Source organism: Rhipicephalus sanguineus, chromosome 4 (assembly GCF_013339695.2).
Source record: "Rhipicephalus sanguineus isolate Rsan-2018 chromosome 4, BIME_Rsan_1.4, whole genome shotgun sequence".
In the NCBI taxonomy this organism is placed as follows: domain Eukaryota; kingdom Metazoa; phylum Arthropoda; class Arachnida; order Ixodida; family Ixodidae; genus Rhipicephalus; species Rhipicephalus sanguineus.
Window position 1 is genome coordinate 165,314,581 of NC_051179.1, and position 25,236 is coordinate 165,339,816.

Genomic DNA, 25,236 nt, shown 5'->3' on the forward strand with positions numbered 1-25,236 from the left:
GTTTTATGGCGTAGTGGGTACCTTGAGGTTGTACTTGCTGCAGTCGCCCAAGAGTGTTTACAAGGGGCTCTGGAAAAGCCGCTCCTCTAGCTTTAACCGGGACTGTGCTGCATGTCCGCGCAGGCGTGATATTTTTGTTATGCCGCTTCTTATTCTTTTTTGTTGATTAGAATATTTACGTTTATATCCTTATTTCAATTTTTGTAGCAGCGGCGAAGGTTCCAGATTATGTCGGTCATATATACGCCCGTATGTGTCTGGTTGGTACACCGGCACGTGTGGCCTATGTACTTCCCATGGCTGGAATGGAAGGGTGCGCAATACAACGTCTTAGATCATTCAACGAACCTGTCTCTTGGTTTGACACTGCAGCCTTTCCCTTCGCTGTGAGGGGAAGCGACACACTGTGCGATTCCAATATATAGTATGTCTGCTATAAGGCGAGTGTTCGACGACGCCAGACAGAGTAAAATGACACGAAACGTTTCATCCAAACAGTAGACACATTTACAGCAAATGCTAATTTACATGTTCGAATCATTATTACCAAAACCACGGTCCTTCAGTGACGTCTCCCTTTGCTACATTTGACGTCTTTGCAATTTCATTTAGCCAAGTTTTCGTTGTTGCGTTCCTCCACCAGATGAGGGCCTCGGAACGTTTTCCCTAAAGTGACCCATCATGTTTCCACGCGGCTTGTAATTGGACACGACAAATATTTTGCCGTCTGGTGACTTCGCGACGCCAGTGCCTAGCCAGCGGCTGCCTCTCCAGATGACTTGTGTGAAGTGCCCTGTTTTTGGATTGAAATTGTTGTTGTTATAGTTGTGGTACTGGATCTCGCTGTACCATGAATCAACGGGAGCCTTTCCTGCAATAAAAAAAGGAGTAGTATAACATCACACATCACGATAATGGTGAAAAGCAATGATCAGGCAAGCACGTGCCATATCTAAGTTAGGATGGGTATATTATGGCATCTTTTAAAGCACTGGCTATGCAGTGCATTGAAATATTGATTCATTCATTGTTATTTTGCTTTAATACAAATGACACCTACGCACACACGCACATTGTACAAGCATGAACTTAGTAAAAACAAAAACAGTAAGGAATTGTCGTGACAGGACGCTCAACTTAAAAGTGATGTTTATTGGAAAGTACTTCACTTTGCACTGCAAACAACGCGCTGCAATTTTTAGTTTAGTAGCACAGATGTACTTAGCAAGTCTGAACACAAATTGGCCAGGGAGACTGCTGAAGCTGGAAAGGTTAGTGTGTACTCAATCACGTGCATCAGTGCTGCCTCAGTAGCGCGGACAGATAAATAAATAGGCTTTTTAAATTGTAAAGTAGTGGGCAGTAATCAGTTGTGATCGACAAGTTTTATTGTCAGCCATGTTGGACCAACGCGATAAGTTTGGCTGCACATGCGCGAATCCGTACATTTGTGAAATAATTGGCAATAAACAACCGATGGAGGCGAAATGCTTGACTCCCGTGTACTGTGAGATGTCAGTGCACGTTAAAGAACACCAGACTTTCAATATTTCCGGAGCTGCCCACTACGGCGTGCCCCATAATCATATCTTGGTTTTGCCACGTGAAACCACAGATATTGCTATTACACTTGAAACCCGCAATAACGAAATCCCTAGGGAACGAAATTGTCACCGCAACGAAATATTTCCGGAGCACCGGCGACCGTCCATAGGAGTCAATGCATTTCGTCACTCGCGACTACGAAAGATATTCATACCGAAGTCCCTCATTAACGAAATTTTTGAAACACGAGTGCGCAAATAATCTACTCTCGCAACATCAACTACATTCTAAAGCTGCTGATATGCAGTCATGCTACACTTAAATTGTGCAAAACTATCGCTACAGCGCACTTGAGAAGCAGCCGTCATCATTGTTTACAAAAAAACAAACAAAGCTGGCAACAATCATGATGATGATGGCTTCCCGAAACACCTTCTCGTTATCGCGGACTACGTAGCCAAATCCATATTGCTCATGGAGTTTCGTTCGTTGGCTTGGCTCTGTGCTTGGCTTTGTCGGCTTTGCGCGGACATGGTCGCGTGTGTAGAGCCATTTGTGGAGCGTCTGTTTGGTCGCTTGGTGCAACGTGAACCTGTGTGTTGCGACTGCTTCGTCCGATTTCGCTTCCTGCGAAGATGCCGCCTCCAACGAAAAAGCAGAAGTTCATGACGCTGGAAGATAAGGTTGCAATCATCAGTGAGGTGGAAAAGGGCTGGAAAAAAATTGAAATTCTCGAAGGATTCGGCGTTGCGTGCAGCTCGCTGTCCACGATTCCGCGCTGAACCAGCAGAGCCGGAAGAAGGTTCGCCTGTAGGCGCACTTGATGATGGTTCTGGTGACAGCGCGGTGCCGCCGTCACTGACCAGTGCATGGGGAGAACTTTGTGCCCTGGAAAACGAGATTCCCGATCGCGATGCATGAAAATGCTGCATGGTAAGGCCTGCCAAAGCAAGCTTACTGACTTTTGGAAATAAAATGTGTTTTTTGTAAGTTTCATGTCGTTTCTGCTGCATTCTCGCGCCAACGAAATTCCCGCAAGAGCGAAATTTTCTGCTTTCCCCGCCGATTTCGTTATTGCGGGTTTCAACTGTAATAATAAACGACCGCTGTAAGTTGAGCGTCTCTCCTGTCAATTCCTTTCTGTTCTTGCTGTTTTTCCGCTCATGCTTTTCCAGTATGTTGCACGAACTGGCCCAGCAGAACATCATCTTGAGCGCGCACATAAGCCTTCGAACCCGAAAACCGTCGGCACAGGAACAAATGAGGAACAGGCATTGCTTAACGAAATATTTACGGCGCAAACTGACAACAAGACAAAAAATCACAGCATATCCACGGAGTGAATGATGATGAGTGGGCGAAGCTGCGGAGGTTCATCGGTAAACCGTGAATCTACCGTGAATTCTGCCCAGTACATCATCACCGACGTGAGATCGGGCGCGTTTATACTAAAGGTTCGATGAGAGTTATGACGACTTGCAGCTCACTTTAATTTTGCATGTACGCTGTGAATTTTCATTGTTTAGAAAACCATTGCTTTAGAAAACATCTGGCGTCTTTCGTTAAGCAGCTGGCATCTTTCCGTTTTGCTTTAGAAACATCTGGCGTTCTTTCGTTTTGCTTTTAGAAAACATCTGACGTTTTTCGTTGGTTTATTTCATCAAGTAACGGCGTTTTGAACAAAATTTTTATTGTTTAATCACGCACAGGAGAAATCTCACCAGGCACTACCTTGGAGGTAAACAATGGCTGCTAATGGGAATGAGAGACAGAAGAAGTCGGCTTTCAGCTAACACTTACACTTCTACTTCTACTAACGTTTCCTACTGGAACATGCCAATGGCTGCTAACGGGGAATGAGACACAGAAGAATTCGGGTTTTAGTTACGCGCACGCTGCGAATTTTTTATTGTTCAACAACGGACAGGAAAAATCTCCCACCGGCACCACCTTGGAGGTCAAGATCTGGTACTAGCGTTACGACTGGTTACGCACTACTACGACTACGAGGGACGAACGGGTGCCGCCTTAAGGAGCTTCGCCCCTAAAAAATTGCGGGCAGCTTGCACTAAGTTGCGCAAAGCTTAGCATAGCGAAGCACGGACCCGTCGCCGCTCGTCTAGCTTCGAGATGCGCGGCTTCCTCCTCGGGAGTGTTCACCCAGGCCATGCACCCGCTGCGGTGGCCTAGTGGCTATGGTGCTCGACTGCTGACCCGAAGGTCACGGAAGCGAATCCCGGCCACTGCGGTCGCATTTTCTAATGGAGGCGGAAATGCTTGAGGTCTGTGTACCTAAATGATAAACAAGTTAAAGAACCCCAGGTGGTCGCAATTTCCGGAGCCCTCCACTACAGCGTCTCTCACAGCCATATCGTAGTTTTGGGACGTTAAACCCGAGCAATTATTAATATTACTATAAAGCGGAGGTTGCTAGCGATGTCTTCGTCGGTGGGCGAGGCCTAGGTACTGCGCATGCGCGGCTTGGCCAGGTGGTGCGGTATCTGGTCGCTAAATGACGCGATGCTTGCTTCCTCTTTCTTTCTATCTTGAGAGTAAAGAAGGGAAGGCGCAAAATAAAACAGGGACACACAGAGGATACCGACAACACTTACTATGTTTCTTTCTTTCTATGAAACTTTCTTCTATGTTGTTTCCCTCTCTCTACTTCTTTATCTCTCTTTCGTTGATGTTCTCTCTGCTTTTATTTTTCTTTCTGTCTTTCTTTCTCTATCTCTCTCTCAATTTTGCTGTGCTACGCTTTACTCTCTCCGCTTCTCCTTTCCCTCCTCTTCACCATTACATCTCTCCTCCTTACGCCCACTTCCCTGTCCCACTCCCTTGATACACTATACTGTACAATGCTATGATATGCTAGTCTTTGCTAGGCTGCCTGGATAGCCGAGTGGTTAGGACGCTTGCCTTTGGGTCTAGGGTACGCGGGTTCGAATCCCACCTGATAAGGCATCTTTTTATCGGCAATATTTTCTGTCGTCATATCTTTCTTTCCGTCTTTGTTTCTTTCTTTCTTTCTGTCTCTCTCTGTACTCGTTCTCAGGTAGCCGCACAGTGGCACATACCCGTTAAGATGATGTTAGTTTTCTGCTATCGACTCGGAAAGAACTATTTGCTATGTTAAAAATGAGATAAGACAGGATAGGGCAAATGTGAAGCCACACCAATCTTAATTGAGGATACATTCCGCCTTAGGTTATCATTAACGCAGCGGGTGGTCAGGTCTCTGCACGATTTGTTACTGCTCAGCGGAATTTAGGAAACAACGCCCACCATGCAACGAAGAACGGATCTGGCGTGCTTCTTTCCGCACCAAGGCTTGCTTTTTGCGGAGAAATGCCGGTACAAAGCTTCGAGAGCTTGTTCATTGCCGAGAAAACCATTGGAACGTCATGCCTGTTCGTAACCTTTTTTTTTTCAAACTTGGGCAATCTTGAACATGTAAGGCAGAACCAATGGTCTTTTCTTCTGCACGGCATCGGGATTCGGAGCAAAGGAAACACACTGGTGAAGACCGCCAGAGGGAAGCCGGCTGCAACAAATCTGTAACTTCAAGTTGTAGTCCAAAGTGTGTTGGCACGACTTCAATAACGCAGACTGGAAGCACAGTGTCGGAAGACCACAGTCATAGTATTGCCTCGTGTTGGATGCTTTTTTTTTGGTATCGGGCGACGTCTTATACTAAAGCTACCATGAGGTGGGAGAGTACAAGAAATTGAAGAGCAGGCAAAATGAGAAAGGCGTAGATATTGACAATACATCCTTTCCGATGCTCGACTAAACCAGTTACACAGAATAGAGGCTACAGTGCAGTGTCCTAAAGGAATCCAATTTCTAATTATGTAAGCTACAATAAGTGTGCGCTAATACGTTGGCCTTCTGCTGCGATAATGTAAGGGCTTTTTTTATATTTTTCACATCCTTTTTAACGCCGCGTGCTATCTTCCTTTCGTCGAGGAATATAAGTGCGAGTCGCCATCGCTTGCTAATGGCAACACGATTACCAGCTACCGACATTTGTTGATGTGCATGTCGGTGCTTGCGAAGCCGTTCTATCATACCTGCTTGATCGTTTAATGTTTATTGTTTGCTGCAAGTTAGGGGAAGTCCTCTAGAAAACTTTCTCAGCAAATAGGACAAATTTGTTTTTGTGTTTGACTCTGCATTACCTCCCCACCACTAGGTTATTGTTTGCTACCTGGTATTATCCGTTCCACCGGTGTGCTGTAGACAACGGACACATTCATGCAGTGCGGACACATACGACACAGGAAGTCTTTGAAACACATGGAACACGTTTCGCAAAATAAAATATTTCGGTGCAAGCGACATATAATGTCACTAAAGTTATATTAGTGAATTTTTCATCAGAGGCAAACATTTAATTTTTTTTAATTCTATAAGAACAAGACATAGATAACTGACTCACCGTTAAGCTTGAAGTTAGGGTTGCTATTGTAGCTCATATAGATGTTCTCACCGTAAGGCGACTTACTCCTATGCTTGAACTGTCCCGTCTTGGCTAACCGTTCAGCCCACGCTTGAGCATACCTGTTCAACTGGGAAGAGAAAAAACTAAGGTCATATATAGCCATGCACGCATCAACTAGAATGTGTGCGCACACACACACACACACACACACACACACACACACACACACACACACACACACACACACACACACACACACACACACACACACACACACACACACACACACACACACACACACACAAACACACACACACACACAAGCGCGCGCACGCACACAAGCGGTCGAACAAACGAAAAACTATGCTTTATAGTCAACGTTTCGGCCGGGGACTTTCATCTGTGCATACGTGCATAGAGGCACACATGTATGCCCCGACGAAGGCCGGTCCCCGGCCGCAACGTTGGCAATAAAACATTTCTTCGTGCGCGAAACCAGGGACTGCCCCTCGAGAGACGCCTACACGTCACGGCCATGGCGAATTCAGACCAGCTGCGCAAGAAGCGTGGTGCACTCAGGGCTGGCGTCACGAGAGCGCTGACACTTTTAACGGACCTGATGCAGCAACCGGACCCCGACACTTCTCAGATTAACGGTCGCATGGACTACCTCAAGGCAAGGAGGCAGCACTATCGAGGCGCGACGACGTCATCCTTGCGACCACGGACGAAGAAAAACTAGACGAAGAAGTAGAAACGGCGCACGAATATAACGAAGATTCTCTACGCAGTGTCATGCGCCAGGGTGCGGCTACAAGAACGTGAGAGGACAGTCACAACGCAAGCTCGAGTAACTGAACCCGGGCCAAGCAACCTCGGATCTCCGCACTCCGGTGACGCAGCAAGCCAGGTGAGCGAGCACCGTCAGCGTTCAGTTCAACTACCGAAGCTCCAGATACCAACTTGTGATGGCAGCCTGCGCGGATCGCAGTCTTTTTGGGACCATTTCGACGCCACTACCACATGACAACCTAGCTGCCGCGCATTGAAAAGTTTAAGTACACCGTCATTTGCTTAACTGGCAGCGTTAAGCGGGATATGGAAGGCATCCGCTTAGCCGAGCAAAACTACGACCTCGCGATCAAAATTCTCACGGATCGCTTTGGACGCCGGGATCTGCTTGTGAACGAGCATGTCGATCATCTCCTCACGCTAAGCCCCGTGAAAAGCCCATCGGAGGTCCTGAAGCTCCGTATTCTTCACGACAACGTCCAGTTCCACGTCAGTGCCTTGGAAGAACTTGGAGCTTCACCAGACCAGTATACCGTGGTGTTAAACAGTGCCCTTATATGATTTCGCCATCATGTACAGGCAGAACACCAAGGAAACGAAGTGCGCATCCAGCAGCGCTGAAACTCCTTTAGACAGAACGCGGCTAGCCAAGGAGATATTAACCTCCCTCCGCATCCAAATGGAAATCCGCGAGGAGAGCCGGCTGCAATCGCGTCGTGTACTGCAAGACGAACCCAGGACCCACACATCTGAAGAAATGCGTGGCGTGGAACATGTACCATCAGCGTCAGCCCTAACTGGGTGTACCTTGCCTGTCAGAGCAGCGTGCCCGCTATGTCAGAGAAAGGATCATATGATCGCTGTCTGCAACGCCAACGTATCGGCTGTGGAGAACCGGGCAAGGCTTCAGTACGCCAATTGCTGCTTCCGCAGTGGAACACGCAGTCACATCGCCAGAGTGTGCAGGAAATTCATCACCCTCAAGAGTGGTATCTGCCAACGGCGCCACCTGACGATTCTCCGATTCTCTGCGAGTTATCGAGTCCAGCCGAAGATCCGCAGCCAAACGCTGGATCCCCGTCGTTTCATGAACCACCGCCGCCAAACATGCAAACCGTCACAGCCGCCCAGAGTAGTCGCGTCGAATCTGCTTCTGTATTGTTGCAGACAGGCCGAGTTTGGGCAGAGTCCGGAGATCGACGACTCCATGTGCGGATACTGTTGGACAGCGGCAGTCAGCGCACATACATTCGTGCAGACGTGGCAAAGATTCTTAAGTGCACGGTCATAGGTAAATAAGAGTTCTCCCTCGTCCCCTTGGGAGTGTCCAAGTCACAACGACGTATCAGCATCCAGAGTGGAATTGTGCGACTCCGCAACCAGTTCGACGAATCAGCGATAATCTTTGAACCATTAACCATTCCTGAAATATGCGCTGTAACAAGTCCACCACTCGGCTCCAACATTTTGCAGCAGCTTGTCGAAGGGGGGTACAACGCAGCTGACAGATTTCAACCGAATACATGGCAACCAGAAGAGATAAGTGCCCTCATCGGATCGGACGACTATTGGCATCGTGAAGGAAATTTCAACAGCGCGGGAATAAACACGAATGCACGAAAACAGAGCTGACGCGGACAAGCGCTGACTTTCGACTGATTTTTTATTCAGAAAAGGCACATATATGTAGTGATAAATTGCGCATATTGCAATGACGAAATAAATAAAAATAAAGTCCAGACGACTTTATCTTGCATGAGCATGCGCATGCGAAAGATAATCGACTTCTTTTTTCTGCAAGTCAATGGAAGGCATGCTAATGCATTCCTCCCTCAAACTTGCAATGCGAGCAGCCTCTACGATTTCTCTAGTGAGCACATTTTTGTTTTTGTACAGTACCTCAGTTTGATTGTAGGCAGGCAGGCACCTACACCCCTTACAATGCGCGCTCAAATGTCCGGAGTTGCCGCTCCGCACATTCCACCGGTCTTCACGTAGGCGTATATTGAGGCATCTTGACATTTGGCCGACATAACTTCTTCCCGCATGACAGTGGGATGACGTACACCACGTTGTCGGCACACTGTACGAACGAATCCCTGTCATTGATCTGGCAGCCGTCTTTTCTTTTGTTAGCGGAGGACGCTAGCATGCGCAGTTTATCCAGCTTCCGGGGCGCGGAAAAGACAACTTCCACGCCAGCGCCCTGCCTTATCTTATTAAGGTTGTGCGAAACTTAATGTAAGTTCTTACCAACTGGCTCGCATTCACTAGCTTTTGGTGTAAGTAGGGGACCACTGCCACCTTAGGTCTATTCTCACCCTTGTCTCGGGTTTCATTACGGTGAGAGCGCTTGGTATCTTTGAGAAGCTGACCAGCAACAGAAGCAAGGACATGCTGTGGATAACCAGCCTTCTCAAGGCGGTCCACCTGACACGCAAACTGTTCTCACACCTGTGAAAGCAGGTTTCTATATGTCCGACTGTACTTCACGGCCTATCATGTATGCTGGGCACACGACCCCAGAGCTAAGAAGCCATTTCTGTTCTTCTCTTCAGCCCACTCCAAGGTGGCGAAGCGCGGCATGGTGAAACTCAGCCTCTTGAATGCTCTCAGGGTGTCCTGCTTTCACAGGTGTCAGAAGGAACGCGGCCCTCGAAGGGGTGCCGGTCATATGCGTACTTGTATGCGCCGTTTTCCATTAATTGACCCTCTCTGAATCGTGGGTTTGTCGGCCATCAGTCGTTTCTGATACGACAGTCCCATGTGCTATCGACGGGTCTCCTCACTCCACATTGTCACACTTCATTGTTGCCTGAATATGAACGCGTGACCGTACTTCTTGCCTGTAGCAACTTAACTGGCCTGCTGCTAAACACGCGAATGACGGTCCAATTCCCGCAACGGAGGAGGGAAACACTTTGGAGGGAACATTGTGCAATGCGATGGAAAGAAAGAAAGGGGAGAGAAAGAAAGACAGGAGGAAAGAAAGTAAGCGTGATGGAAGGAAATAAAGAGAGAGAGAAAGAATGAAGGAAAGAAAGAGAAGGAGCACCGTGAGGCACGCGCACGCAAAGCTTCGCTTGTCCCCATTTTCAAGATCGGGCAAGGGCTTCTGCGTTTTTAACTGCTTATATTTGGCAGTAAGGGATAACGGATCGATGAAATGAGGCACGGAGAAAATTTGTGAGGTTCACGTCTTCATGTCTGTTCTTATTATTTTCTTTCACTAGACAATACATGATTTTCTACACAGAACAGAGCTGATATGATGTCGACATCACTGTGGAATATTCCTTTGAATCTGATCATGGTCACACTCAACTTCTACATGCTAGTAAAGGCCACTTGATGTCGCCTCCACTAGGCAAACTTACCTCTTCGCTCTCTTTCAGGTCAGGAACGCCGTGGAGTCTTCTGTAATAGTTGTGTTGCTTGCGAGCCTGGTGTTGCACTTTGCGCATATAATCCGTAAAGTCTCCATAAAAATTTGTAGGCTCATTTCCTCCCCCATGGTGGGTCTGCACAATGTGGGTAGGTATGAGAAATAATGAACCAGCAGTTCCCGAATGCCGCCTTATCCTTACGACATCAGAGCTTCTGTATTAAAGTGAAGACGCACACGTACTATTACAAAGCTACAACCTACTGAATTCAACAGACACTCAAACCAATGAAAGCATAGGGCTCATTATATGTAGTTTAACATCGAAGATGTTTAGCAAATCATTCCTTGTGAGCTGATCGCAGAAAACTATCAGCATCTTAACGGGTATGTGCCACTGTGCGGCTACGTGAGAACGAGTACAGGGAGAGAGAGAGAGAAATAAAGGAAGAACTAAATAGAGGGATGGAAAGAAAAACATAAAGGAAGAGAAAGAGAAGACTCTTCCCGAAAAAAAATTTTTCACGAAGCGGGATTTGAACCTGCCTATCCTCGATGCGAAGGCGAGCGTGCTAACCGCTCGGCTATCCAAGCACGCTAGCAGAGCATAGCATATCCTTGTATAGTATAGTGTAGCAAGGGGGTCGGAAAAAGAAGTGAGCGTGAGGAGGACAGATGGTTATTGAAGAGGAGCAAAAGGAGGAGGGGAGAGAGTAAAACGTAGCACAGAAAGAATAAGAAAGAGAGAAATAGAAAGAAAGAAACGCAGAAAAAAGAAACAGAGAAAACAACGAAACAGAGAGAAAGAAGTAAAGAAAGAAAATATAGAAAGAAAGAGAAAACAAGCATCGCGTCGTCTAGCGAGCAGGTACTGCCCCGCATGGCCAAGCCACGCATGCGCAGTAGGTAGGCCACGCCCACCGACGGAGACATCGCGCGCAACCTCCGCTCCATAGTGCATAGTCTGGCTGCGTACTCCCAAGGAAGAAACCGCGCATATTGAAGCTGTACACGTCGGTCGACGGAGAGTACGAGCGACGACGGGTCCGTGCTTTGTTGTGCCAGACTTCGCATGACTTAGTGCAAACCGCCCACAATTTTTTTTAACTGCAGATTAGTAATCACGACAGAAGTGGAAGCTAATTAAAGTGGACAAAAAAATTTGTCGCAGCATGCATTAGTGGCGCAAGGCTGGAACCAGAAGCGGATCTGACCGGCCTTTCTCGTCTTTATTTTTCTCTGACTATCTTCCTGTCTTTATATCCCTCTCTCTCTCTCTCTCTCTGTTGCTTCTGTTTCTTTGTCTTTTCTTCCCTGTATTTTTTTCGCTTTCTATCTATTTCTTTATGGCTCTATCGTTTTCCTGTTTCTTCCCTTTCTTTCTCTCTCACTATTTCTCGCTTCGTCTTCCCTTTTGTCTCTTTCTTTGAATCCCTGCCTTTCTATGTCTATTTCTGTGTCTGTCTCTGTACGTTTTTCGCCTCCTTCCATTTCTTTATCTGTGTTTCTCTCTGTGCCTTTCTATCTCTCTTTCTTTCTTTCTCTCACTCTCTGTACTCGTTCTCTCGCACAGCCGAGTTATTGCATCCCACGCCGGACAAATCGCCGCAGTGGGAATACGAGCGCCGGGCACACGTGTTAGGGGAGCGAAGTAGAAGATGAAGAACAGGACGAAGGTAGCGCGCGCCGGTCGAGTTATGGCGTTGCACGCGCAAGGCCGTTCATGACGACGATAGTTACTCTGTTGAGGAGAACAGGGCGTTTGCCAAGCTTAAACAGCTCCCCTGTTAAAGCACATTGCCGTTGATGGGGATTGAACTCAGAACCTTTGAATTACGCATGATTTGAAATTAGCCGTGCTTGCAGTTACGCTTGATTCGAATGTTCTGGGTTCTTGCCCCACCAACAGCAATGTGTTTTTTTTTTCTTAAACAAGAAAGTGTTTCATGGCGGGGCCCACCAAGACATCACTGATATCATTTTCGCTACAAAAATAATGTTGGTAAAATGCATACGAACAGATAACAAAGAAAACTAGAAGGAAAAAAATCACCCCATATCCACGAAGTGCATAATGATTGATGAGCTGGCTCGGAGATAATCGGGTAAACCGTGAATGCTCCGTACAATTCCTCTGCTGTCATATAAAGACGTCGCACGTTGTTATAGTAGCGTTGTTGTCGAACCACAAGCGTTCGCAGACCATGCAGCTGTGGCCGAACGTGCGGTCGAGGAAATCGCGCTGCAAGCGTGCGTCGACGCCACCAACTTCAGGTAGCGACCGCTTTCGGCGCTTGGCCGTTGCATCCCACGCCCGTACCTCTTCGAGGTTCTCTTGCCGCCGCTTCCGTGCTGCTTCGGCATCGCGGGCTTGTATCTCGGGGTGCGCACGACGCTAACTTCTCTCTGCGGCCTCGCGAGCTCTCACCGCAGGGTCTTGGCGGCGAGCCCTTGATGCTGCTGCCTTTCGAGGCCTCCGCTCCGCAACTTTTTCTTCTTCGTTCATGTTATTAGAATCGAAACGCACTGCCAGAGAGGAGCGAGCGTCGCATGCTACAGTTCACTATGCTATGTATGGTTTTCCGTGCGTTAATAGCATCATCAAGGCACTCGAAGAACAAGAGGAAGAAGACTTCTCTTCGCGCGAGCTGCGCCTGTAGCGGTCGCCTCTGGAACTAAGGTTACGCTTACGGCGCGGGACTTTGCCCCAGCTTGAAAACCTGGCGAGACAGCTCCTAAAAGTTTCGTTGGCGGGGATGACCTGGGTATCGAACCGACGGTTCTCGGTCCTCGGAGATATGAACCGGGTGCTCTACCCACGGCGCTACGAACACGCAACACGATGCTTCACAAATGTGATCTATATCTCTTACATCTTCTCCGCGAGACACCTCAGCGGGTTGTGCAACACCTTCGAGCGTTGCACTCCCGCGTTGAAAAATTAAATGATGCATTATCAAAAACATATCGCTTCTGTCACCGTGCCCGATCACTGACACATCGACCAGTTTATCCGACATAAGCCTTTCCACAAATGAGCGAAATCTCGCACACAAAGGCTGCGCATGTGAGGTAACGCAGTGCATTTTCCTTTCGTCATGCCGGTTTCCTCGGCGGTCACAACATGCGTGGGCGAGACCCGGCCAATTTATGCGGCGCAGAGAAAACGATAGGTATATTCTACTGCTCTGCCGTGTTTTTTTTTGTTCGACACTTTGTGCACCTACCGCACCAATTCAGGCCTTTTAGCTCCAGGAACACGCTGAGCTGTCTTTTTTCCTCTTCAGTTTCTGGAGGATGGTCTTGGGCACCGCTGTGGAATTTCAGCTGAGAAACGCATTTACCTGTAGGTGCTCAATCTGGTCATTAAATCTTTCCTGGGAAAAGGCAACGCAAGACTTCACCAGCATGGATTCAAGCCATTGGGATGCAATCCAACAACAACGAGCCCGCTGAGGCCGATTGGATAAAACATCTCAAAGCAGCTGCTTGCCCAGTTAACTCGGCATCAAAGCGTTCAACAAGAACCTCTCAACACCTCTACGGCCAGCTACGAAAACTTGGCGCTACACTCTCCATGGACACCTCTGTGCAAGTTTGGCAATCTATTGCGCGAGGGACACATTGCCGCTACATACGAACACAGAGGCGCAAGAACATGGTGCTTGCACAGCAGAGCGCAAAAGCGACATCTCGAGCGCTGCCGCCGTCGGCCACCGCAATGTCAAAATCGGCGATCAAGTGTAAATGCAACCACGTATACCGTCCTCTTCAAAGAAAACTATGCGCGAAGTTCAAATTACCTTCACTATTACCGAACGCCTGGGCGGAGAACACGGCGAACACAAGAGGAAGAGAAGCAGCTTGGCCCGTGCATGTGTCGCGGATTAAGTATTGTGTCCGTGGAAGAAAAAACTGAAGCGCCGCAATGTGTTTTACCTTCAGAAATACACCATGCGCATAGAGGCCGAGTGCAAAGACGACGAGCGGCAACGGGCTTGGGCACACGCACGATGGCGAACAAGAAGACGAAGCGGGCAGCTAGAATAGAACAGCCAGCCTAACAAACGTAGAATATATATATATATATAATATATATTATATATATATATATATATATATATATATATATATATATATATATTCTGGCATATATATTCGGTTGAGACGCCGGTAATCCACGCAGAATCTGATGGATCCGTCCTTCTTTTTCACCAGCACAACTGGAGAGGCCCAGGGACTGCTGGATGGTTGGACTATGCCACGTTTGAGCATGTCATCGACCTGGTCACTGATGACACGGCGTTCGGCAGTTGACACGCGGTATGGACGCTGCCGCAATGGTGCCTGTTGACCGGTATCAATACGGTGAACAACAGCTGACGCTCGACCTAAGGAACGCTGGTCGTGGTCGAAGGAGGCTCGAAAACGCTGGAGGAGCTTGACCAGCTGTTCCTGCTGCCCAGGCTGAGGTGGGAGTCCGATAGATTTGCGAAACACGTCCATAGGAACTTCGGTGTCAGTTGCAGGTGTAATGGCACAGTCGGTAGCGATGGCTTGTCTGGAAGAATTGGGTCCTTCGAAATGCAATCCAAGGTCTCGAGGGTCCCCAGACACTCGCCACGTAGTAGGATATACGGGCAAGCAGAGACGTTGCACGCGTAAAGGGCCGCGAACCATGGAAAGGCGATGACGGCAAATGGGAGGAGGAAGGTTCGACGGCGCGCAATAGCTATAGAGTGGTTGAAACAATAGGGTCGAATTAGTGGCAGCAGGCGAAAACACAGGCACTAGAACGGCGGACAAAGGCGCGATGTGGACGTCGGCTGCGGCAAATACTTTAGGCGCACTGCGGTCGTCGAGGTCGGGGCACGGAGTCGTCAATGTCAGTTCAGCCACGAGCGCAGTCCGACGAGGGCCTGATGGGCAGAAAGGAAATCCATCCTAGTATGACGTCGTAGGATGAGCGAGGAAGAACGACAAACTTGACGGCATACCAACATCTTGAATAACAACGCGAGCTGTGCACTGAGCCGTCGGTGATATGTAATGCGAGGGTCGCCGGACGCAGGGCAAGATTGGTAAGAGGCGTTGTGACTTTTCTCAAATTGCGGCACAGTTTTTCACTAATTACAGAAACGACAGCGCCTGTGTCCGACAAGTGCACGTACGGCGACACCTTCTACTTCTATATCGATTTCGTTGGGCGGGAATAAAGAGGAGGTCTTGAAAAGTTCGACGACAACGCAGTTCTTGCCTCCGGAAACTGCGGCTGTCAGTTTTCCTCTCGTGCGGGGCTAGGGCGGGCGATGCATCGGGGAAACGGATCGGCGACGGGGCGATGATGTCCGGCGGGGGTCGAAAGGGCGTCGTGCGGGGAAAAACGAGTCGGCGAGAGGAGAAGAAGGTCGTGGGGGAAACTGAGCAGCTTGATTTGTGGGAATTCCCCACCGTCCTGAGGCTGCAGGTTGCGACGGCGACAGTAGCGTGCTATATGCCCCACAAAACCGCACGCAAAACATATCGGCCGATTGTCGAAGGTACGCCATGGGCTAACGGCAGAAGGTCCGGTGGTCGAGGTAGGAAGGGGTGCCATGCGTGTGGGCGGCGTCGTAGTGCAGAAGTACCCGGTGTCCCGGTAGGTGCCAGAAAACAGGTGGGGCTGGTGGTCTGGAAACGACGGCAGCGTACGTCAGCGGTTGTAGTTGGTAGGCGGCGATGGCGGTAGTGCCTGCGCTACTTGTGTCTCAATGACCTGGCGTAGACGTGGGTCTAATGATGTTACTGGCTCAGGTGTTCGGGTGACAAGGGAAAGTTGACGCGCAACTTCCTCGCGGATGAACTGCTTTATATGCGGCAGTAAAACGGCATGGTCAGCGGCGACGTCGTTGAAAAGGGCGGAAACCTCAGCTAGATCTTCGGCTGGCACGGCGCGTCGAGACGCGCTGCTTTCGCAACTCGTCATATGACTGACAGAGCTGGACCACGTCAGCGACAGTCTGAGGATTCGAGCGACGAGCATCTGGAACGTATCGTCGTCCACTCCTTTCATGATTGTGTTTGATTTTGTCGATTTCGGCGAGGAGATGGGTCGACGCGCTGCAAAGAGACAAGACATCCTCGATGTAGCTTGTAAAGGTCTCGTCCCTGCGCTGGACTCGACTACGCAGACGCTGTTCCGCGCGAAGCCGGCGCACGGCGGGACGACCGAAGACCGCCGCGATGGTTGTCTTAAACGTCGACCAGTGGTGATTTCACCCTCATGGTTTTTTAAACCAGAGGCTGGCCACATCAGCGAGGTAAAAGCGCACGTTCGTTAGCTTGTCGCAGTCGTCCCATTTGTTGGAAGCGCTTACTATTTCATACTCGACGATCCAATCCTCCACGTCGTGCTCGTCCGTTCCAGCGAAAGACGGGTGGTCGCGTTGCCGAGGCACACCCGTACAGAAGACTGTCGTGGTTGCGGCAAGCTTGCGAAGGGCCAGGAGCAGTCCATGGTGAAAGGCGATGGTAGCGTCCGATTGCGAAGTTCCAGGTTGACGGGAACCCCGCACCTCCACCACTTGAAAATAGGGGTGTTGTACGGTCAAGGAAAAGGTCAGACGTGCTTTGCGAAGGCTCTTTATCAGGCAGGTCTGGCTACTGGCGAGCCGCGTGCGCGAGCGACAACCCACGGCCACCGATCGGCGTCGTCGTCTTCCGTAACAGCGAGCGTCTGTCATTCATATTCAGTACAATTAATATATATATATATATATATATATATATATATATATATATATATATATATATATAATATATATATATATATATATATATATTATATATATACCTCGGCATGAAGCGGAGTAGCCAATTGATTTTCAGAAGGGTGGAAGGGTGATGGGAGAGGAGCGCATGGCTGGGGATACCGAGAACACTACGGCATATGTCGGTTGTACGCGTGTGCGGTGGCCGTTGGGGTGGTGGGCGGAGGTGCAGCAGCTTCAATTTCTGTTTTTGTTTTATTTCTTTCCAAACATTTCTCGTTGCATTACCTTTCGGCACGGACACTCAGCAGCCAAAATGTATTGTTATAACCGGTAAAGCGGCGTGCCGGCCTTGAAGTACGCGGGTGATATCGCCATAGAAATTATGCAAAAGTTTGCGCTGCAGCAGGTTCTAGATCTTATAACGGATATACTGCTAAAACCGCTATTGTTATGAGAGAGTTCGACTGTATATGTATTCGAATATGCCGGGCCGCGCATGTGGTGCGTCAGCGCCCGATATGACGTTTCTGTTACCGCCGCGTCTTAAGTAGTAATCATGCTAGCCGTAGAGGCAGCAGCACTACACGACGAGCTGTTACTTATCTTGTTGGCGATACTTCAGGAAACGCACGTTGCCAACAAGATTGTAGATACAAGCGATCTCTATCAGCGAGATAGAGAACATATTATGCGGATGTTCAGGAATAAAGCCAACTTCAAAAAAAAAAAAAAAAACATGGTTGATCCCTCCGTCATAGGAATCGGAATAACACGAAATTAAAGCGTGCCCTTACAGAAGTAACAGAATGTTTACTGTACATTGATACAAGAGAGCTTGCACAATGTATATTGATGTCTGGTAGCTATAACACCGTTTAACGTAGATGTGCCCACATTGATGATTGGTGGTACATCTCCATCCCGACGACTAACGTCCCTGCTAAATGATTAAACAAACCCTTGTGGTACTTGTAGTAGTTAGCGGTGAAAGCGTAATCAGAGAACTAGGTGTGATAGCCAGAAGAGCGTCGCATATTGGACGCAGAACTTGATCGCCATCCAGCGGCATGTTAAAATGTGATTGAACACCACGGCCGGACAAGAGGGAAACGCAAAGCGCGTCGTGCCACCCCGGTAGACCGGCCGCGATTTTTCTAGGGGCGAGCGCGTGAGCGGGGAACGGGGTGTAACAGCTATGAGAGGCAGGCGCGCGTCGCAGAGCTATGAGCGAGGCCGACGCTTTTACGACGCTTGGCTAAGGTCACCACCTCGCGGTGTGTTAAGGCATCGACAAAATTGAACTTCAATTGAAAACGCGCCGAATGGGAGGGACGTGTAACGCGTTGCAGGTGCTAATCGCGGAGGCCACAGTAATGACGAATTTATTAGGGGCAAAGCTCCTTAAGGCGGGACCCGTTCGTCCCTCGTAGTCGTAGTCGTAGTAGTCGTAGTGCGTAACCAGTCCTTAAGCTTTGACCTCCAAGGTGGTGCCGGTGGGAGATTTTTTCCTGTGCGTTGTTGAACAATAAAAACTTCGCAGCATGCGCGTTAACTAAAAGCAGAAATCTTCTGTCTCTCATTCCCCATTAGCTGCCATTGGCATGTTCCAGTAGGAAACGTTAGTACAAGTAGTAGTGTAAGTGTTAGCTAAAAGCCGACTTCTTCTGCCTCTCATTCCCATTAGCAGCCATTGTTTACCTCCAAGGTAGTGCCTGGTGAGATTTCTCCTGTGCGTGATTAAACAATAAAAATTTTGTTCAAAACGCCGTTGATTGATGAAATAAACCAACGAAAGACGCCAGATGTTTTGTAAAAGCAAAACGAAAAAACGCCAGATGTTTCTAAAGCAAAACGAAAAGACGCCAGCTGCTTAACGAAAGACGCCAGATGTTTTCTAAAGCAATGGTTTTATAAACAATGAAAATTCACAGCCTACATGTAAAATTAAAGTGAGCTGCAAGTCGTCATACCTCATCGAACCTTTAGTATAAACGCGCCCGATCTCACGTCGGTGATGATGTACTGGACAGAATTCACGGAAGATTCACGGTTTACCGATGAACCTCCGCAGCTTCGCCCACTCATCATCATTTACTCCGTGGATATGCTGTGATTTTTTACTGCTCCCAGAGAGCAACACCACCCCGCCGACCGGGAGAGAGGGTAGATATAAAAGACGCGTTTGTAAAGCCTCTAGAGTCTGTGACCGTGGCGCAGTGGATAGCGTGCCGGGCATCTGTTGTTGCTGAAGGTGCGGTCGTGGGTTCGATGCCGGTTGACGGTACTCTTTTTCTTTGCCATCTGATCGCGTATATTTTTTCTACGTCCTTCCCGTGACGGAAATACGTCACTGAAGTCTTGGTGGACCCCGGCATAAAACACTTTCGTGTTAAAAGAAAAGGCTGATATTGGACCTGTGCATAGCGGCTACCGAAGTTCATGACGCCGTACTTGGTCTTGCTCGAATCTTCCGACATATGCGTGTGCGATGTCGCAGAAGAGAAAAATCAGAGAGCCTAAACACTATAAGCGGACGTGTCGTAATGTCACCTGGCTTTCATGCGATTTTAGACCGTAGCGGTTTCGATTTTGCGGCGTGCCGCGGTTGCGCGTTCCTCGTAGCGAATAAAAAAAAAAACGCCAGGCCTGCGCGGAAAGCGCAGCACAGTCACAGCGAAAGCTGGAAGAGCGGCATTTCTAGAGCCCGTTATAAACTCTCCTGTGGCTACTAATACAGGTACATTAGCAACGTACCCACTACGCCAAGAAGCGTAATTTTTGGGAAGTTGGGAAGCACCCAGCACGACATTATTCGTTGTTTGCGGAGAAGCGAGGTACCATATGTAAGCGATTATGTGCAGTTTGTTGATGCGGCGGTTGATGACGATGAACAATTATGGTTGCGCCCTTTGTAATGGGTTGGAAGCTCTAAGCGACCCACTAGTTACGTATGCATATTGTGTGACGCCCGGTCGTTATTTAACTGTCCCACCACGCTTTATAACATACGTTAACCGGAGAAACGTAGAGCGAGAGAGGGAGAGAATTGACTTATTGAGACCCTGAGGAAATGGATCATGGGAGCCTTATCGGCTTCCTTGGCAACCAACAGAAGTACACTTGCGAGGAACCCACTACGCTATAAATCATTGTAATTTTTGAGAAGTAGGGCAGTAGGCACTGTGCCATTTTTCGTCATTCTACAGACAGCCGTGGTACCTGCTAAACGCATGTAAGGCATTATGCGCACTTTGTTGATGCTGTGCGTGATGACGATGAAGAATTATGGCAGAGCTCTTTGTAATGGGTGTGAAGCATTCAACAACCTACTCGCTGCGCAATTCGCATTGTGTGACGCCTGGTTACAGAATTCGCGTTGTGCGACGCTTAATGTTTATTCTACTCTTTTACCACGCTATATTGCATATGCTAATGTGGTTCCTTTCCCGACATGAAGCCTGTATAGGACCTTTTCGCAAAGCAGTTTCAGATCAACCGGCATGGCTCAGAGGTTGAATACTGGGCTCCCACGCAGAGGGCCCAGGTTCGAACCTCGTTCCATCCTGGAATTTTTTTCTTATTTAGTTTTTTTTTTTATTTCGAGCGATACTGGTTACGGACACCGGCGGCGGCGGCAGCGGCGGCGGCGGCAGGCGCGGCGGCGGACAACTACGGCACCAAAAACGGCCGGTGAAATGATCTCATAACAGCTTTCGCTGTAAAAGCAAGTGATTCGGTTTTGGTGAACATGACAGCATCGGTGTCGCACCACAAAGGGGAACACCAGAGATTTTGATAACAATCGATAGCGGCAGAATAAGTGTCATTGCTTCACTTATTCTATATTAGCACACTGCGACGGAGTTGCATTTATTTCGGGTTCACGCGTGATGCCCGGCCGCTGTGAAGAGGACTTCGCCAGCGCAGAGTCAAGTCATCGTCTCCGCGTCTCATCTTCAAGAAAATACATTATTACACGTTGTGTTTACGTATTAGATTAGTTTTTAGGGGCGAAGCTCCTTAAGGCGGCACCCGTTCGTCCCTCGTAGTTGCCGTAGTCGTAGTGCGTAACCAGTCGTAACGCTAGTACCAGATCTTGACCTCCAATGTGGTGCCGGTGGGAGATTTCTCCTGTGCGTTGTTCAACAATAAAAAATTCGCAGCGTGCGCCTTAACTAAAAGCCGAATTCTTCTGTCTCTCATTCCCCATTAGCAGCCATTGGCATGTTCCAGTAGGAAACGTTAGTAGAAGTAGAAGTGCAAGTGTTATCTAAAAGCCGACTTCGTCTGTCTCTCATTCCGATTAGGCAGCCATTGTTTACCTCCAAGGTAGTGCCTGGTGAGATTTTCTCCTGTGCGTGATTAAACATAAAAATTTTGTTCAAAACGCCGTTGATTGATGAAATAAACCAACGAAAAGACGCCAGATGTTTTCTAAAAGCAAAACGAAAGAACCCAGATGCTTCTAAACCAAATGAAAAAGACACCAGCTGCTTAAAGAAAGACGCCAGATGTTTTCTAAAGCAATGGTTGTCTAAACAATGAAAATTCACAGCGTACATGTAAAATTAAAGTAACCTGCAAGTCGTCATAACTCATCGAACCTTTAGTATATACGCGCCCGATCTCACGTCGGTGATGATGTACTGGGCAGAATTCACGGAAGATTCACGGTTTACCGATGAACCTCCGCAGCTTCGCCCACTTATGATCATTCACTCCGTGGATATGCTGTGATTTTTTTGCACTGTCGTATTACTGGGAGATTGCTCCGACGATCTCCGTGGAAAAAAGAAGCTTTTGGTGATTATACTTTGGTGAAAAGGTCCGACTTCTATTGAACAAAATAAATTACTGAACCAACAGTTTCGAGAGTGGAACTATCTTCATCAGGGTCGCTTGAATGTTCGCAACTATTCACATTAAACTAAGCTGATGATAGCGATGCACATTTTAACCTCTTTCCGCAATTTTGTTTTTGGTTTAGACTTGTTTCATATTAAGTGACAACGCTTGCATTGCTGCATCACTTTTTTAACCAACTGCCACTGGGCCATTGACCGTCTGCTTAGTTTTTGTGTATATATCCTTACTGTGCGATTGCAGTAACCGAAAAGACTTGGAAAATGAACGGAGCATAGGTGGGGAGGTTGATGAGGGGAACTCAGGTGAATAGACGAGGCAAAGACATGTGAGAATATCTGCATAGCCACATTACTCGAACAGCTGAGTTCTGCGAAATAAGTTTCGAAGCATAAAAGCAGTTTCCGAGAACTTACGTTTGTTTTAACTTGATACGATAACACATAAGATGTCAGCACAAGATAAGTATTGCGAGCGAGTTCATTCTTGTGCTACTGCGCATGCAGCCTCGGGAGCCTCAAGAACAGGGAACCTACTTTTCTCCGGGAATATATATGTGAGCCTCGGTTTATAGTGATCCAAACAATATAAACGACCAACCGGCTGCTCTGTCTGCGATACATCTTTGCATAGACAGTAAGAAAGAGAGAAAAAAAAAGAGAAAGGAGAAACAGCTGCCATGGGCATCCGTCTTGCTCACCTTCCACTATTCTGGTCCAGCAATGTTTAGGGGCAGTTGTGATGCCGTACAGCAACAAATGCAAACTGTTTTTTAGAATAGAATATGAAGGTTCCTGGGCCTTGTTCGCAGAGTAACCTATAAGAAGCACAATTACTGCCACATTAACTAGGTCTACCTTACCTACACTTTTGTTTATGGATTGTGAATCGGTCTCTTTACTGGAATGCGTAGGATGCGTATTGTCTTCAGCTTGCAGTAACACCGGTGCATGTGCTTGCACTGTGGTAACAGAACAGTACAGCGGGGAAACAAAGAACAGAACGAAGCATTTATACAGCATGTTCTCTTGACGATACCCATACTGCCTATCTTGCAGGAAAAAATGTGCTAGAGCTTTTAAATGCTCTAGTTGGAGGCGCCTTTCGTGATGGTAATCACATTGCTCTGTCTTTAAAGAACACGAAAATTCCAGCGTTACTTAACTGATGATGACCGTCGACATTGTGGCGATCAGCAGCCATGCAAAGAAAAACGTTCTTTGTAAACATGGAAACACACCTTAGTGGTGATACCCAGTAAGCGGCTCTAAATGTAACCCTGAAAGATTTTATTTCGATCGAAACATGTTCCACTGGGTCTTTGTTGATGGTGGCATTTACGTGTACGACGGCTTAGAATGACCTCGCACAATAGGAATTTATACATGCTGAATGTCAGTGAAGACACATCAGTCACAACAGAGAGTCACACCATCTCCTTCTGAAAACCTGTTTTTGGAGGATGGAATATTGATCAACTCTGTGAACACATGAAGCATGGTAGCTGCCTCACCTACAACAGTAGGCCAACAGCTTCAGTACAACGTTGTTATGACGTTCACACGTTTAGTATATTACACCTGTGATGGCCTCGTCAAGCTTTTCTGCGCAGACGTTACGTTTTTTAGAGAGTGCAACGTCACTCGATATTCGTAGAAGGTAGCCCTAAACTGAGCTTGCCTGTCTACGATTATTATTTATACCTTGTCCCTCCGTATTTTCCCGTCATAAATGAAAAAAAAAATGGCAAAGTGATCCTTCTTCATAAAGGCGGTGCTAAGGAAATCTTCGGTAACTATTCGCACATATCCGTATTACCAATTTTTTGAATACGGGGTTATGCAAGTTATTTATGTGCGCATGTAAAAATGTTTGAAAAATACGGGCTATTAATCAGTATGATGAACAACAGCGCCACTTTAAGAAGAAAGAACAAGGTGCTTGTTGGTCCTTATTCTTTTCGTCTTCGCCTCGGTAGTTGCGCTGTGGTTCACCATGCACGTGGTTCACCGGGCTACGTTCTACGAATACCGTCATAATTCAGAAAACAAGCGAATGACTTAGGAATATTTTTAGATCTGTCGAAATCGTTTGACAGAATTAACCATAAAAGCCTTCTTTTAAAACTTCCTCCTTATGATGTGGAAAGCATTTTGTTCTATCTAATATCCAGTTACTTGCGCGATCGTATTCAGTATGTTGCTATCGACAACTACCACTTGTCGTGCGACACAGTCACACATGGCGTTCCTCAAGGTAGCCTGCTTGGTCCTGTCCTGTTCCTTATATTTATTAATGACCGGATAGAAATCGACACTGGTATTCAATATGTTATATACACAAAAGACAGCAGCTTATTTTTATCAGGTACTAATGCTGAAGAATAATTGAAACATGCCAATATCGGGTTACATAAGTTGCTCTCTTAAAAATTCTCAACCTTATTAACTCTAATAAAAGTAATGCCACATTTTTCAGAGAAAAAAATCAAACTCTTCGCTTAGGAGGAAACGCCGTAGAAATTACCAGCACCGTTAAAATGCGAGCAGTCTATTTCAATGAATTCATGTTTTGGAATGCTCACACAGGGCATCTTCAAAGTAAGCTTGCTCGTATAGTTGGCATTTTGAGAAAACGTCAGCATCTATTCGCAATAAAAACAGAGCTTACATTGTACCACGTACTGTTTGCCGCTTAGAGCGATTGCTGACGTGTATTAGAGAATGCACTTTGAACCACTGTTTATAAACTGTCGTATCGTGCGCTTATACAACATGTACCATCATGACCCTTTACCACTGTAGAAATCACAGAGTGAACGCGGCATATTATTTTTATCTGATGTCACCAACCTCCACACCAACATTCACTACTACTCTACAAGACACCGCGAGTACTGGTCTGTCCTTCATACACGTGCTAACTACGGTTTTCAAATACTAAACTATACCTTGCCTTCTCTGATTAAATAGTATGGCTTATCTCGCACATCTATCCTTGAGCTTTCTTATATTTCTCTTCGAAACTTATTTCGTTTAATGTGCATCGCCATGCAACTATATTAGTTTGTTAGTTGTTGTTTTTTGGGTTTTTTGGTGGGGTGTAACTTGTATTGAATATATCCTGACATACATTGTATTGGTTTGAATGCTCATTTTATGGTGCACCGCGTGTTTTTGTTGCTCTTTCTGAGTTTTTTGTGCAACATCATTAGTCTATGGTATTTCTGTTCTGTGTCTTCGTACATGCGGGGGTAGGGAGCATCTTGCAGCCGCTGTTGAGCGTTTTTTTTCTCTTTTCCTCAGCCATGTGCTTGTGCATGCATGTCTAAAATAACGACTCAGACCCAGACTCAGGATGTGCTCAATCGCTGCAGGCAGTGCAGATACCATCATGGCTGCAGCTGATCTGCGGTGACTAAGAGTAGCAGAAGTAGTATAGAACCAGAGTTGTTC

General features: G+C 47.3%; 1 protein-coding gene across 1 annotated transcript; it reads right to left on the minus strand.

Moving 5' to 3' along the window:
- Positions 1-484: 484 nt before the first annotated feature.
- LOC119390878 (Golgi-associated plant pathogenesis-related protein 1) lies at positions 485-22,328 on the minus strand. Its single transcript, XM_037658584.2, has 4 exons — positions 22,198-22,328; positions 10,159-10,302; positions 5,987-6,116; positions 485-871 (listed from the first exon to the last, which is right to left on the minus strand). Exons 2-4 carry the CDS (start codon positions 10,243-10,245, stop codon positions 609-611), a joined length of 480 nt encoding a protein of 159 aa, XP_037514512.1. The 5' UTR covers positions 10,246-10,302; positions 22,198-22,328; the 3' UTR covers positions 485-608.
- Between the last annotated feature and the right edge of the window lie 2,908 nt (positions 22,329-25,236).